The sequence below is a fragment of the Seriola dumerili genome, unplaced genomic scaffold (genome assembly GCF_002260705.1).
Source record: "Seriola dumerili isolate Sdu_G_001 unplaced genomic scaffold, Sdu_1.0 BDQW01000052.1, whole genome shotgun sequence".
Taxonomy (NCBI): domain Eukaryota; kingdom Metazoa; phylum Chordata; class Actinopteri; order Carangiformes; family Carangidae; genus Seriola; species Seriola dumerili.
The window spans coordinates 21,005,982-21,018,845 of record NW_019174307.1 but is presented as its reverse complement, the minus strand read 5'-3'; the positions used below and the strand labels follow the sequence as shown (position 1 = coordinate 21,018,845).

Here is a 12,864-nt window from a genome sequence, read left to right as displayed (position 1 = left end):
AGTACAATAACACCGGGAATACAATTTCACAGCCCCTTGCTTTATCCCTTACCTTTTGTCTCTGGGTTTGTGGGTGTCTGAGAATATTCTCAGTTTGATCAGTGATCCTCTCATCTCTCTGCAGCTTTTCAGAAGCTTTGGAGGTTTCTGGTACCTGATGATGCAAGTGCTGGCAGGCAAAAATGGCAGCTGTGAGAATCCCCCCTGGAATATATGTATGTGACGTGCGACTTCACTCTCTTCTTGAGTTTAGAGCAATCACAGGTAGAGAGGAAGCACTGATTGTGATGAACTTGCCTCCTGCTGTTCTCTCTGTCAATCCGTCGCAAAGTTTCCTTTCCAGCACGACGCATATGTTTATCGTCCAATCTGTCATCCAGAAATGTTCTTAGACACAACAACTCCCACGTCTACTCTAGCTCGCATTGTCAATATTTACCAAGATGGTGGTGTTAGATTTCTCAGCCAAATCATGTCCTATGGTCCTACTGTATCAGGATGTGAGTGATTCATACAAATCAACACACAGTCCATCAACACGAGTTACAGTTTCTGTTTCTGGTGTTCCCACGTTGTGCTTCACAGCTCAGTCTTCGCTCAGTACCACAGACAAGATAGCGTAGTGGCAAAGTATTAAGAGACATACACGCATTGTTTGTTTTTGGTCTTTTATCAGACGTGTCGAGAGCTGTATCTTGCAGTATGGAGTTAGTCTTCAGCTACGTCTCAAGTCAGAAGTCTTCACAGGATAATTGCGAGTCACAAAGGAGTTTCTGAATTCCAGCCTTTAAAATTTCAAGCTGGCTGTCTGTGGTTTACTTGTCTCGGGGGTGTTTTCACCTTTACTGATCCAACCTTACACTGTTAAACACACAAGGTTACAACTGCCTTAAACACAGAGGCATGACAGGCCGCAAGAGCCTGGAGTGAGATTATGCATCAATACAAAGGCATTCAAGCTTTAAAGTGAAACCTGATGTCGAACCTGTATTTTTCTTATTCCCCTAGATGCACGAACCTAATGATGGTGATGGAGTCCATCCAAAACGTTGTTCCAGAGCAAGACGTTTAACAACTACAAGGTAATTTTCTGTAAAATCTACTGTGCCCAATATATCCAATTTTCCACAAGATATATCAAAATCTAATGAGCTTATTGTCATGAAACTTATCAAGATGAACAGTGTTTGAAATCAAGTATATTCATAGCCCATGTTTGACCTGTACACCCTATCATACCCACAAATACAGTTATGACACATCAAACATTTAATATTTTATCTGTTAATTGGGTTTAATTTTCAAATAGTCCGCAGTCGCAGCCAGCAGATCTACTCCTGATAAAGAGAAAATCCGAGCGTTGCCATCGGTCCCCTGATACTCCAGGTTATCCTCTGTTATGTCTTCTGTCATGATGTTGTCTGATTTCTGCTTCGTGCAGCTGCTTCCCCAAGGTGGGCAACATTTATAAATCACAAGGTACATGGAAAGGTTCACATCCTATATGGTTAAAGCTAACAGCATAGTCAGCCAGAAATGCAGCCATGTTTATTTTTTTATTGAAGGCTGTAAAGTGGATAGTTCATAAGTATAAAAGGTCAGCGAGTCCTCCGTCACATGTATCCGTCTTTCATAAAATGTCAAAACCTTTAACAGTTCCTGCAAATGGAGGAAAAACTAGGCAGTTTGAAATCTCCACTGTAACTGTCTGCAAATTACTATTATTATTGTAAGTTGCAGTTCACGTTAAAATGAAGTAATTTCAAAACACTCAGAGCTCTGATGAAGCACCCAAAGAAACTTTCCGTGAATCACGCTGATATTTTTTCAAGTGCTCTTAGTAATGCAAAATAAGAATTAACATTTTAACCCGGACCATTTTAGATTCAAATCTCATTATTTTTCTTTGTAAAGCAGTCCTAGAGGCTTACCCCCAGGGAGGTAAGCCAGAGGGAAGCATTCATTAAAGATATACAGTGCATGCATGCTGTCTGGTGTGCAGGGTAAGACGCAGTCAGACAGTATGTAGACATATGGTAATCAATATGATTTTTGTTTTTAAGTTGCTGCGATGTCTTTGTTCCTGTGTTTACCACTGTGGTGTTTCCACACTGTACTCCCCAGAGAAAGGCAGAAATCAGATATAATGTTTTTAACCTTTCCAAAGACTTTTTACACAATGTGAATTGGACTCTTGAGGATTTTATTTTCACTGCGAAATGGCATCACTTTTACTCCAGCAGGAGACTGGAACTGCAGGAGAGTTATATATATTTATTTTTTAAAAGCATTTAAAAGCATCAGGAAAAAGACATCATGCATTTATACCTTACAGATACAGACACCTGTATATTACCCCTCTGAATGCCACATATATGAACCTGTATGACTGATGTGTTGTCCTTGCTAATGATACATGTCATTTGATGAAGGAATGGACTGTGGAGGATTTCCATTAGAGGTTTCCCACATTGCATGGCATTTTGTGTGTGTCTTTAGAGGCTGCTGTGCAAGATTAATTCAGATTCAGAACATTACATTTTATTTCACAGTCACATTAGCTGCATACAGAGGAAGCAAGAGAAAACATTGGTTTAGAAGCCACACACTGTAATAAAATCTGATAGTGAGTTCATATACATGCTCTTATGATTTTGTTTGACTGTTTGTAATCTAGCTTCTGATATAGATGGATGTTCCAATGGCTGCATTATAAATAAAACACAGTATATCATAAGGTGAGTTTAAAAGATCAGAAGATATGTCTAAAAGTGATAATAAATATTCATATCAGTAAATTATTTGAGTTTGAGTGACTGATCGATATATTTTTTAGCAATAACTGCAATAAAATTGTATTAANGCCACACACTGTAATAAAATCTGATAGTGAGTTCATATACGTACATGCTCTTATGATTTTGTTTGACTGTTTGTAATCTAACTTCTGATATAGATGGATATTCCAATGGCTGCATTATAAATAACACACAGTTTATTATTATTATTATATTATATTAAAAAAAATTACAATCTTGAACATATGGACAGAAAATGCAGCATGTGGTTACATAAAATCTAAAAAAAATTACAATCTTGAACATATGGACAGAAAATGCAGCATGTGCTTACATAAAATCTTGTAACATTAAATTTATGAAACAATTTTTCAAGCTTTAGTTAAAGGAATCGTTTAAGATTTTAAGAAATATACTCATTTGCTTTCTTCCTGTCAGTTGCCACTCTCATGTCTGTAGCCAGTATTTACTTGTTTAAATTAATTATAAGTTGTTTTTTTTTATCTATTTAATTATTTTTGTTTGAGAGGGACACTGCATGTTAAAAAAAAAATGTCAGTACAAAGTACACCATGTAAAAATGCAGGATTGTAGCTAAGATGTTAGCTTTTAAGCAGCTAGCTAGCTTGTTTAATCGGTAGAAAACTCAAAGTGTAAAAATAACTCACTGTATTGACTTTGGGAAATGAATAAAAACCGCAGCTTCTCCTTTTTACATTTTGGTTTTTGGACAAATTAAACAAATATGAAGTTACAGCATGTTAGCTAGTGAGCTTATGACATGCTAGTAGCCAGGCTTTGTTACCTTTGACCAAGCTAGCTGTTTCCCCATTTCAAGTCTTTAAGCTAAAGTAAGCTAAATGTCTCCTTGCTAAAAACCTAATATTTACAGACAAGATAGTGGTAGCCTTTCTATCTTCTCATTTTACTCCAAGCAAGAAAACAAATAAGCCTTTTTTTTTTTTGCTCTGTTAGCATTATTTGAAATCAATAGCAAAAGTGCTGAGCATCGAGAATCAGGCAGATTCTCTACTTCACTGCTCCATCGGCTCACTCTCCATTTCATTGCCAGACTTGATGCCGTGTGGGAAAATGTCCCCAGAGTCCGGTCCAGCTCCACACTTCTCCCAGTCAGGTTCAAGAGGAGGATTGTTTAAAGCCATCAAACAGCCCAGCCAGTAGCATTCAGCAGCCAGATGTCTGAAAGTCACCATCACACTCTGCGGGTTTTCACATTTATATTCAGGAAAAGGAGTCTGTCGTGGAGAAATAATTAGATTTTCACATCTGTCCTGAAAACACAATTATCCTATTTTTTCCTTTTGGCCCAAAATTGTATGAAAAGTACATATTTCTAAGGCTAATGTCAAACATACCTTAACATCTTCTTTTCTGCTATAGAACAGAGCCAACTGAAGATTTTGAATTGTTAATTGTGTGTATTCTCTAACCTGTAAGAAAGAAAAACAAAAGCTTGTTATAAAGATACAGAAGCATGAGGAACCTTTTTTTTTTTTGAACAGTCTTAAACTCCAGTACCTTCTGAGGTGTTTGTTGTTCACTGTTCTCATTCAGCCCACACATTTCCTCTATCAGCCTCTTGTTTTTCTCCATTTGTTTTCTTGAGTCCTCAAACATTTTCTATAATCAACATGTTCAAACAAACAAGCGCAATAATTACATTTATTGATTCTGGACAGGGATTGAATATGCTCACTCGTGACCAGACTACATCGTACCTGAAGTAAAGCGCTGGCAAACTTTATATTCTCCTCGTTTGATTTCAGATTATCTCTCATTTTAAGCCACTGTACAACTCTCAGGTGTTGATACATCTCTTTAAGTTTTATTTTACTGACTGGGTTGTTCATGCTCTCAGTGTCTCCAGTCTTTAATGAAAGTGCAAGCTCTCTCGCCACCCTATTCAAAAGAAAAAGAAGGAAAAATTAGAAAACTTTATTTCATTAGGTCAACATATGCACCAAATCACAATGTCTTCTTTCATACCTGTCTTTGAATGACTGAAATTCTTCCTCTTTTCGTCTCAGGGTCTGTCTGTGGGGTAAAAGAGTAGCTTTTGAAAGAGACTCCTGCTACGACTCAAGAAATAATCAGGTACCAACTAATTAAAATTTTCTAGGTGTTAGTATTATTAGTACATGAAATGAAATGAAATATCCTCTAGAGGGAGCTAAAGCTCCAGAGACTAATCACTGTTATAAAGATTTAACCTTATAAATGTTTTAGTGGGGATACCTTAAAATGTATAATCTATATTCATCCCAATAAATCATCAGAATTTAATTGAATCAAAATCTCTGACATAGTTTAATAAGGGTTAGTTATTGCAGGTCTGTTGTGTGCTAAAGTTGCTGATGTGCTGAAGCTAAGCTACATATAAAGCCTGTTAAACATGTCAGTAAAAGTAAGTTTAATATTTACCTTTCCTTTTCAAGTTGAGTTTTGTAATGAATATCCATTTCAGTCATACTGTGGGTCAGAAATGGTTATATCACTTGAGGCAACAGCTTCAGAGTTCAAATCAAATTCTGTGAACATTTACAACATTATTGAATGGTTTATTTAAACTGTCTGTAAGATCCATGATTTCAGCGATTTTAGAAACAAACCTTTTCTTGTGGTCCAGTTCAGATTGTTCACACCGCTGGCAGCTGGAGTTTCCTCCTTTGTCTGTCTTAGAGTCTTCGCTGCACAATACAAACACAATGTCTTTACAGTTCTTTTAACTGATGTTTAAGTCGTAAATCATAGTATGGCATTAGAGCTTGCTTCTTTAACGCTTACATTCCCTATATGACCAAATGTAACATGACTAGGAATTGTGTCAAATGCAAACGTAACGTCTTATTTGTCACTGACGTGAAATGACCTCTAGAGGGGGCTAAAGTTTGAGAAACTAGTCAATGTTTTAAACATGCAAATATACTATGTGGTACGGTTGTAAGTGAGACCTTTAAAATATAACGGAGATTCAACCCTCATAATCTAAACCATCAGAGATTAATTAATCAATACTATATTAAATGAATGTTTTGGATTGTGTTACATTGTACAGGTGTTACAGGAAGTTCAGAAAAATATTTACTTTGCCTTATCAAGTTTCTCGCCGCATTCTTTTTTCATCTCGGCAATCCTGTTTAAATAATTATAAATCATTGCTTTGGTTAGATCAGTTCAGACCGCAGATTCATGACTTAAAATATAAACAACAACTTTCACGACTAATCTTTTAGAAACAAACCTGTCCCTGCAATCGTCTTGAGTTTGTTCATACTGCTGGCACCTGGTTCCAGCATCTTCCTCTCTCTTAGAGCTTTTACTGTACAAAAGAAAAACAGGAATATTTCCTAAATAATTTCTTGTCAGTATTTATATTGTTGCAGGCAGACCGATTATTCAGTAGTTAATCAGATTGGGATAATTGCACAGGCAACGTTTCAGGACCTCCCAGTGTCCAATCCAACTGTGCAAGAAGTATTCAGTGTTAATCCACACTTAAATGTCACGTCCTACTCCCATTGTTCATCCCACCTTTTGTTTGAATTGTACTAGTAAGTAGAAATATTGTACCTCTGCTCTTCTGGTTGCAGTGCATGACCTCTGATATTAGGGAAAAGGGGGATCATTCATCAAATCTTGCATGGGGAGAGCTGTCTAACCAACTTTTAATCAATTGATGATCACGTGTTGGTATATTTGTGTAACTAAAGAGATTTTAATCTTTACAGTCGTCTCCATATTCCTCATTCCTCATTGTAGACGGCTGAAATAATGTTTTAAGCCCTTACCTTTCTCGATCTTCACTCATGTTGCGGTGTCTCTTCCCTCTTGTCTTGTCCAGCAGGTCTTCAGTCAGTCTGTGTCTCTCCAACACTAATGTAGAACTCAACAGACCATGGGGCGGGGCCTCATGAGAAACCACTGCTGCTCATTGGCACTTCTTTTTCTTTTTTATTTCCTCATGGAGACACAGCTGGGTCTGGGTTATAAAATGGATAACAATCGCAACAGGTTAAACTTTGGTGATGCAGGCTTGCAGCGTCTACCTGCAAACTGCCCTCCCTCAGAAAAGCAGCCCAAATATAGTGGCTATTTGTCTTTCAAACAAGTCCAAAGAACATAAAAATCAAAAGGCCACAGATGCATCATGGGGGATATGGTTTAGGCAAAAGAATATATTCTCCAAACAAAGCCATTGCATTTTCTTTTTTATCTATTCATCCAAACAGGGATGCAAATCAAGGAACAAGAAGAGCATGTTTCCTGCTGCCTCTCCTGCTTTGGAAAAAAAACATATGGGCCTACCCAGGTGCATGCTGGTCCTAAACCAGTCTACCTACCTACATAACATCATGTGCCCATTGCATTACCCAAAATAAACAAAATACTACTTAACCAACCGCATTGCATTTGTCATTTGACAAGGTCTTTGGCCATCGTTGTGTTGGCAAGACAACAGGTTATAATACGCCCTCTGAGCAGCGCTACGTCTTCAGGGTTGGCTGGTTAGCATGCTAACTTCAGTAGGAGAAAAGTGTGATAGAGACAAGAGATAAGAGTTGCTAGATCTGGGTAAGTAAACAGCTGCTAATGCTCACGTTAGCTATGTAGCAAAAGCAAAACTGACATATAGCTCCTTTAAAGAGCAACCGCACCTGGTCTAATAGTGTGGCTGACCACACCCAGATGTGTTGGCTGTATGTAAATGCATTTCCTCCTTAACCTTTAAAGCCAACCGTCAGGGCACAAGTTGAGAGGAAGCGATTATTATGAAACCCTCTGGCTATAACTGAAATGGTTGATGATTGAGTTTCCTGCACCTCAATACAGAAATGAGAAATATTACAGTCTACCTGGTTGGTCTATAAACAGCAGAGAAAAATTCAGGTGAATCAGTGGATGAATCGACTGCATGACATTGGGCATCTTCATACATTTCACAGATTATACACTTGTGCGTGGACAATGTTTTACCAACAAAACATATAAAGATCCAAATGATAAGCCATGGATGAATGGAGAATTGAAAGCAGCACCGAAAAAGAAAAAGCAAGTTCAGCTGGGTGATAGTACACAGGTTAGAGTTATACAGAAAGAAATTAGGAACATTATCATTATTAGTAGGTGTGAACATAAAGCAGAGAATAGAAAGGAAGATGAGGGATACCAACTTAGCCTCCTACATTCTGGTCATTACGCTGTTTCCTCTTTTCTCTGACCTTGTCCGTGGTGGATGTGCACACTGAGTTTTAATGTGGTCACACCCTTCAGGAGGAGGGACTCGTTGGCAGAAAATTAATAAATACATCAAATGATAGCACTCCGGCACTTTCTTCAGACACTGTAACTGCTGTGAATTGCTTTGTAATGGGTGACTCCTTTATCATAGCAATAGACTTTGGTACTGCCTACAGCGGATATGCCTTCAGTGTGTCACCAAGAGAGGCACAAACTGAGCCCATTCTGAAGACCTGGGGCAAGAAGTATGGATGTGACACCCCGAAGACTCCAACCTGCATTCTTTTTAATGAAAAAGAAGAATTCATTACGTTTGGTTATGATGCCAAAATGGCGTACTGTAAAATGGGTAAAACAGAAGCACAGGAAAAATACTTCTTTGAAAACTTTAAGATGTCTCTCTATGGTACAGTGAGTAAACCTTCTTTATTGTTTTAGACGTACATGTAAGAATGATAAATACATTTAATGTAAATGTTTTTCTAACATACACTTCTACAATGAAACTGAATTTAAAGACAAATATAATTTGACTAAACTTCAGTGCTGAGCCCCATGAAAGCTGTGTCCAAATAAAACTAAATATAAACTAATATATTGTAATTTATCACCAGCAACTCGATAGAAACATGATGATTCCAGCAGCAAATGGAAAGTCAATGAATGCCCTGAAAGTTTTCGCAGCGGCACTGCGCTACCTAAAGGAAGACGCACTGGACACCATTAGTGCCCACACATCAGGGCGGCAGTATATTGCCTCTGATTTCACCTGGGTGCTGACGGTACCTGCTATCTGGGATGTCGCAGCAAAGCAGTTCATGAGAGAAGCAGCAACTGAGGTAACTACCTCTTTTATAAAAAAAAAAGTAGAATAATAATAAAATGTACGTTTACATACGTGACTGACGGATTTACTGACTTGTATTACAGGCTGGCATTGTAACAAATGAATCAGCAAACCAGTTGGTAATAGCACTGGAGCCCGAGGCAGCATCAATCTGGAGTAAGAAGCTCCCGGTTGATGGTTTCATCGCAGACAACCAAAGCAAGGACACACTAGAGCAAGCTCCAGGAACACAATACATTGTTGTTGATTGTGGAGGTATGTGGTGCTGTTAATGGGAATTAAAAGTCAAATATAAGCTTTTAAAACATTTAGACACCTGACAGACCTGTGCACATTTACCACTTTCAAATGTCATGGATAGCACAACACAGAATGGATTGGCAGTGTAAACAGCTGCTAAATTAATTGTAAAGAAGATCAAAAACTCACATTTTATGGAGGACCTGGGATGTTACAGGAAAACTAATAAAATATTTCCTTAATTTCATATTTTGATATACAGTTGAAATATGAACTGTAAAAATAATTTATAAATGAATCCATCAGTGAATACTTCAAATGGATTTACAAAATCAGCATAAAACACTAATTAAATGCACCATTTATAAATAAATGTATTAATTCATGAAAAAAAAGAATTTGAAAAACTATTTGAAAAGGCATTTTAAAAACTGGGAATACATACCTGGATTTCCCTTTGAAAAAACCAAAAAAGAAAAAAAAAAAACCTGCCTTTTCAAATAGTTTTTCTAATTTAATTATTTTTGAATGAATTAATACATTTATTTATAAATGGTTCAGGCTGTTTTTGTAAATCAATTTTTAAACCTTGAGTATTTATTGATGGATTAATCATTCATTTATAATTTATTTTTTTATTTTCTTTTTTAATGCCTATTAAAATAGAAAATGCTTTATTACTTTTCCTGTGACATCCCTTGTCCTCCATACATTTAGACTAGCATTTCACTAATAACTCACAATGTCTGGCTTTGGCAAAAACATGCTGCACCAATTTTCACTGAGATTGTGTCATTTTTTTCTACTGCCAGAAATGTGTATATAAAAATATTCTGAAGGATTTAAAAAAACGTTTTTTTTTAAAAAAAAGTAGGTTTTCCTGGATATTTAAGACCTGTTGACATGTTTTCAAATGCTTTAAAACACCTCATTTTGTTTTCCCCTTTTTTGGGGAGTTATAGAATGTTACAAAACTACTACTTGCTTTAATCCTGCAGTTACTTTTTTGTTGCAGGTGGTACTGTTGACATAAGTGTACATGAAGTGCTGTATGGAGGAGCCCTGAAGCAGCTGCACAAGGCTTGTGGCAACAATATGGGAGGACAAACAGTTGATGAAAAATTCAAAGATTTCCTCAAAGAAATATTCCTGGATGACCTCTGGGATGAGTACGAAAAGAGTTATCCTAGCGAGCTTCAGAGAATCATGTATGACTTCACTGTTGTCAAACAAGTGGATGACGATGCCAGAATCTATTGCCCATTTAACTTGGCAGAATTAGCTGGGAAAAGGCAAAAGATTGATATGTACTTCAATCAGGTGCAAGGTGCATCCTGGGAGGGTGGAGAAATCAAAATCTCAAGAGAGAAAATGAAATCCTTCTTTGCTGAGAGTGTAGGCAAGATCACCAACAATCTCAGAGAAATCTTGAAGAAAGGTTTCAAAATCCAGTACATTCTGTTAGTGGGGGGCTACGCTTCAAGTGATGTTCTGCGCAAGTACATCACCAATCAGTTTGCTGCTCAGTGTAAAGTGCTGTGCCCTTACAGGGCACAGGAGGCAATTTTGAAAGGAGCTGTCATGTTTGGAAAAACCCCAGAGGTTGTGGCAATCCGGAAAAGTGCTTTTACTTATGGGATTGATGTCTGGCAGATATTTGATGAGTCCATACATAAGAAAGAAAAGAAAACCTCAAATAATGATGGGCTCTGGTGTCGTGATATTTTCAGGAAACTGGTGGAAATCGGTGAAGACGTAGGTTGGGATGAAACCAGAGAGCACATTTTCCATCCAGTAGATGCAAATCAGACATTTGTGAATTTTGCATTTTATCGCACAGAGAGAGAAAATCCAATGTATGTTGATGAGTGGGGCCTGGAGGCTGTTGGTTCAGTTAATGTTAACATGCCTTTGACAGAACGTGGCCGAAATCGGAAAATCAAATTGGAAATAAAGTTTGGCTCCACAGAAATTCAAGCCACAGTCACTGACGTTGATTCCAAGTGTACAGGAAGAACCAACATCGATTTCATGACCAAAGCATGAAGATAGATGTTTGTAATAATACGGAAATTCAACCATCTCCTCCGTTGATTCTTCAAAAGCTATTGCATCAACATCATACACACAGGTCAACAGATATTAAAGAAAGAAGACATGACTCTTTATGTATTTATTGTTCATTACTGCTTCAGGAATAAAGTAGCCCAAGCAGAACGCTCAGCCAATGCAACCATGTCAACTCACTTCACACAAACAACCCCTGCATGTAGTTAGTCTTATACTCATTAAAATGCAGTGTGTCACAGTCATAATCATAGTTGCTATGAGCACATCCATGACAGCGACAACAATGGCCACAGCCATGTCATCCCATGGCAACAGTCTTAATCACAGCTGCAGCCTCTCTCCATCGGCCTCTGCAGCAGTCAGTGAAAGAGTTATTTTAACTAGTTATATCTACCAACAATCGTACAGAACAGACTTGCAGCTTTATTTATGTAATGCGGAATTATTGTGAAGGAATGTAAGCCTAGTTCAGAATACAAATTCCCACAACTTGCTTCGTTATACACATGAAAGAGGCAGGGTTGTGTACTTGAAAACTTTATGTTGGCTCTATGATCTATTGTAACTTAAACAGTTATGTTTGTTTGTTTTTTCTGCCAATAACTCCTGGATGTCTTAAACGTCCTACATATAGACTACATTCCAAATTTTATTTTAGACATAGACATATTATTATGCATGTAGACATCCATCCAGTTAAATTCTCAAAGATGCAGTTTAACAGAATGTGTTAAAGTGATAATTGGAAAAATATGTATTTTAAATGCTACGAAATATTTTCGGTGATATGACTTAATGTTTTTTATTTCTTATTTACATTGCACCAGTGTGTGAACTGGCACATGAAACAATTATTATAGAGAGCAGTTCTCATTCAATAAAGTTGTTCATATTTGTTTATTTACTTATTTTTGATGTGTTCCTTGTATGTTCATAAAGCACTCTGTGTCTCTTGTCTTTTTATTTATCCACTTTTTTGTCTATAGCCTCAAATAGAAGCCCCAGCACGGCTTAAAACCTGAGGTTATTAGTTCAAATAGAAAGACACAGCATCTCAATTTACTTACCAGGCTATACACTTTACAACCGGATTGCTGCGGCTGGTCATTACTAAAAGTAATGAGCCAGAATAATTAATGGTGCATGTACAGTTTTTGTTTGCAGTACAACTCTTCATCCAGAGGAGGGAGCATGGCCCTGTGCGTGTGTTGTAAATAGAACAGCCCATGTGGATAATTGGATTTTTTGTTTGCTCTGAACCAGGAAGACACGAACTGACTGACTCTGTCAAGTTACAGTAACTCACAGTGAGACTACTACCACTCCGGTGACTTTCCTTTCAGTGTAAAAGACAGACAGAAAGCCAATTGGAACAAATTTCAAAATAAGTCTGATTTGTCGAGTATTATCATTATCTATATTTTTCTTTGTGTTCTGACCAGAATTCTTTTGGTATTATAAACAACTTTGCCTCCAAAACAGCAAAATGGAAGTTACTCATTGTTCAATTTGAACTATTTTCAAAGCAAAACTCAGGTTTTCTGTTTTCCCCCAAACATTAAACTATTCCTCTTCATTTACAAAGAAACTGTTTTGGGACATGCTGCTTAAATTTAATATCACTCACGAGTACAAATCAGTGTTTTATCA

At 37.2% G+C, this 12,864-nt stretch overlaps 2 protein-coding genes across 3 annotated transcripts; one reads left to right on the top strand and one right to left on the bottom strand.

Annotated features, from left to right (window-relative positions):
- Positions 1-3,101: 3,101 nt before the first annotated feature.
- Positions 3,102-6,654, bottom strand: LOC111218723. Of its 2 annotated transcripts, none has more exons than XM_022741152.1 (10): positions 6,608-6,654; positions 6,061-6,138; positions 5,905-5,952; positions 5,429-5,506; positions 5,241-5,288; positions 4,806-4,853; positions 4,538-4,718; positions 4,338-4,439; positions 4,175-4,249; positions 3,102-4,054 (listed from the first exon to the last, which is right to left on the bottom strand). In XM_022741152.1, the coding sequence occupies exons 1-10, from the start codon at positions 6,625-6,627 to the stop codon at positions 3,833-3,835; spliced, it is 900 nt and encodes a 299-aa protein (XP_022596873.1). In that variant the 5' UTR covers positions 6,628-6,654; the 3' UTR covers positions 3,102-3,832. The 2 variants fall into 2 exon arrangements, with proteins under 2 accessions (XP_022596873.1, XP_022596874.1); XM_022741153.1 differs by having other exon boundaries at positions 3,102-4,018.
- A 1,532-nt stretch (positions 6,655-8,186) lies between these two features.
- LOC111218038 (heat shock 70 kDa protein 12A-like) lies at positions 8,187-12,236 on the top strand. The gene is made up of 5 exons (XM_022740128.1): positions 8,187-8,468; positions 8,672-8,896; positions 8,988-9,159; positions 10,160-10,899; positions 12,201-12,236. Exons 1-5 carry the CDS (start codon positions 8,187-8,189, stop codon positions 12,234-12,236), a joined length of 1,455 nt encoding a protein of 484 aa, XP_022595849.1.
- Positions 12,237-12,864: the final 628 nt, after the last annotated feature.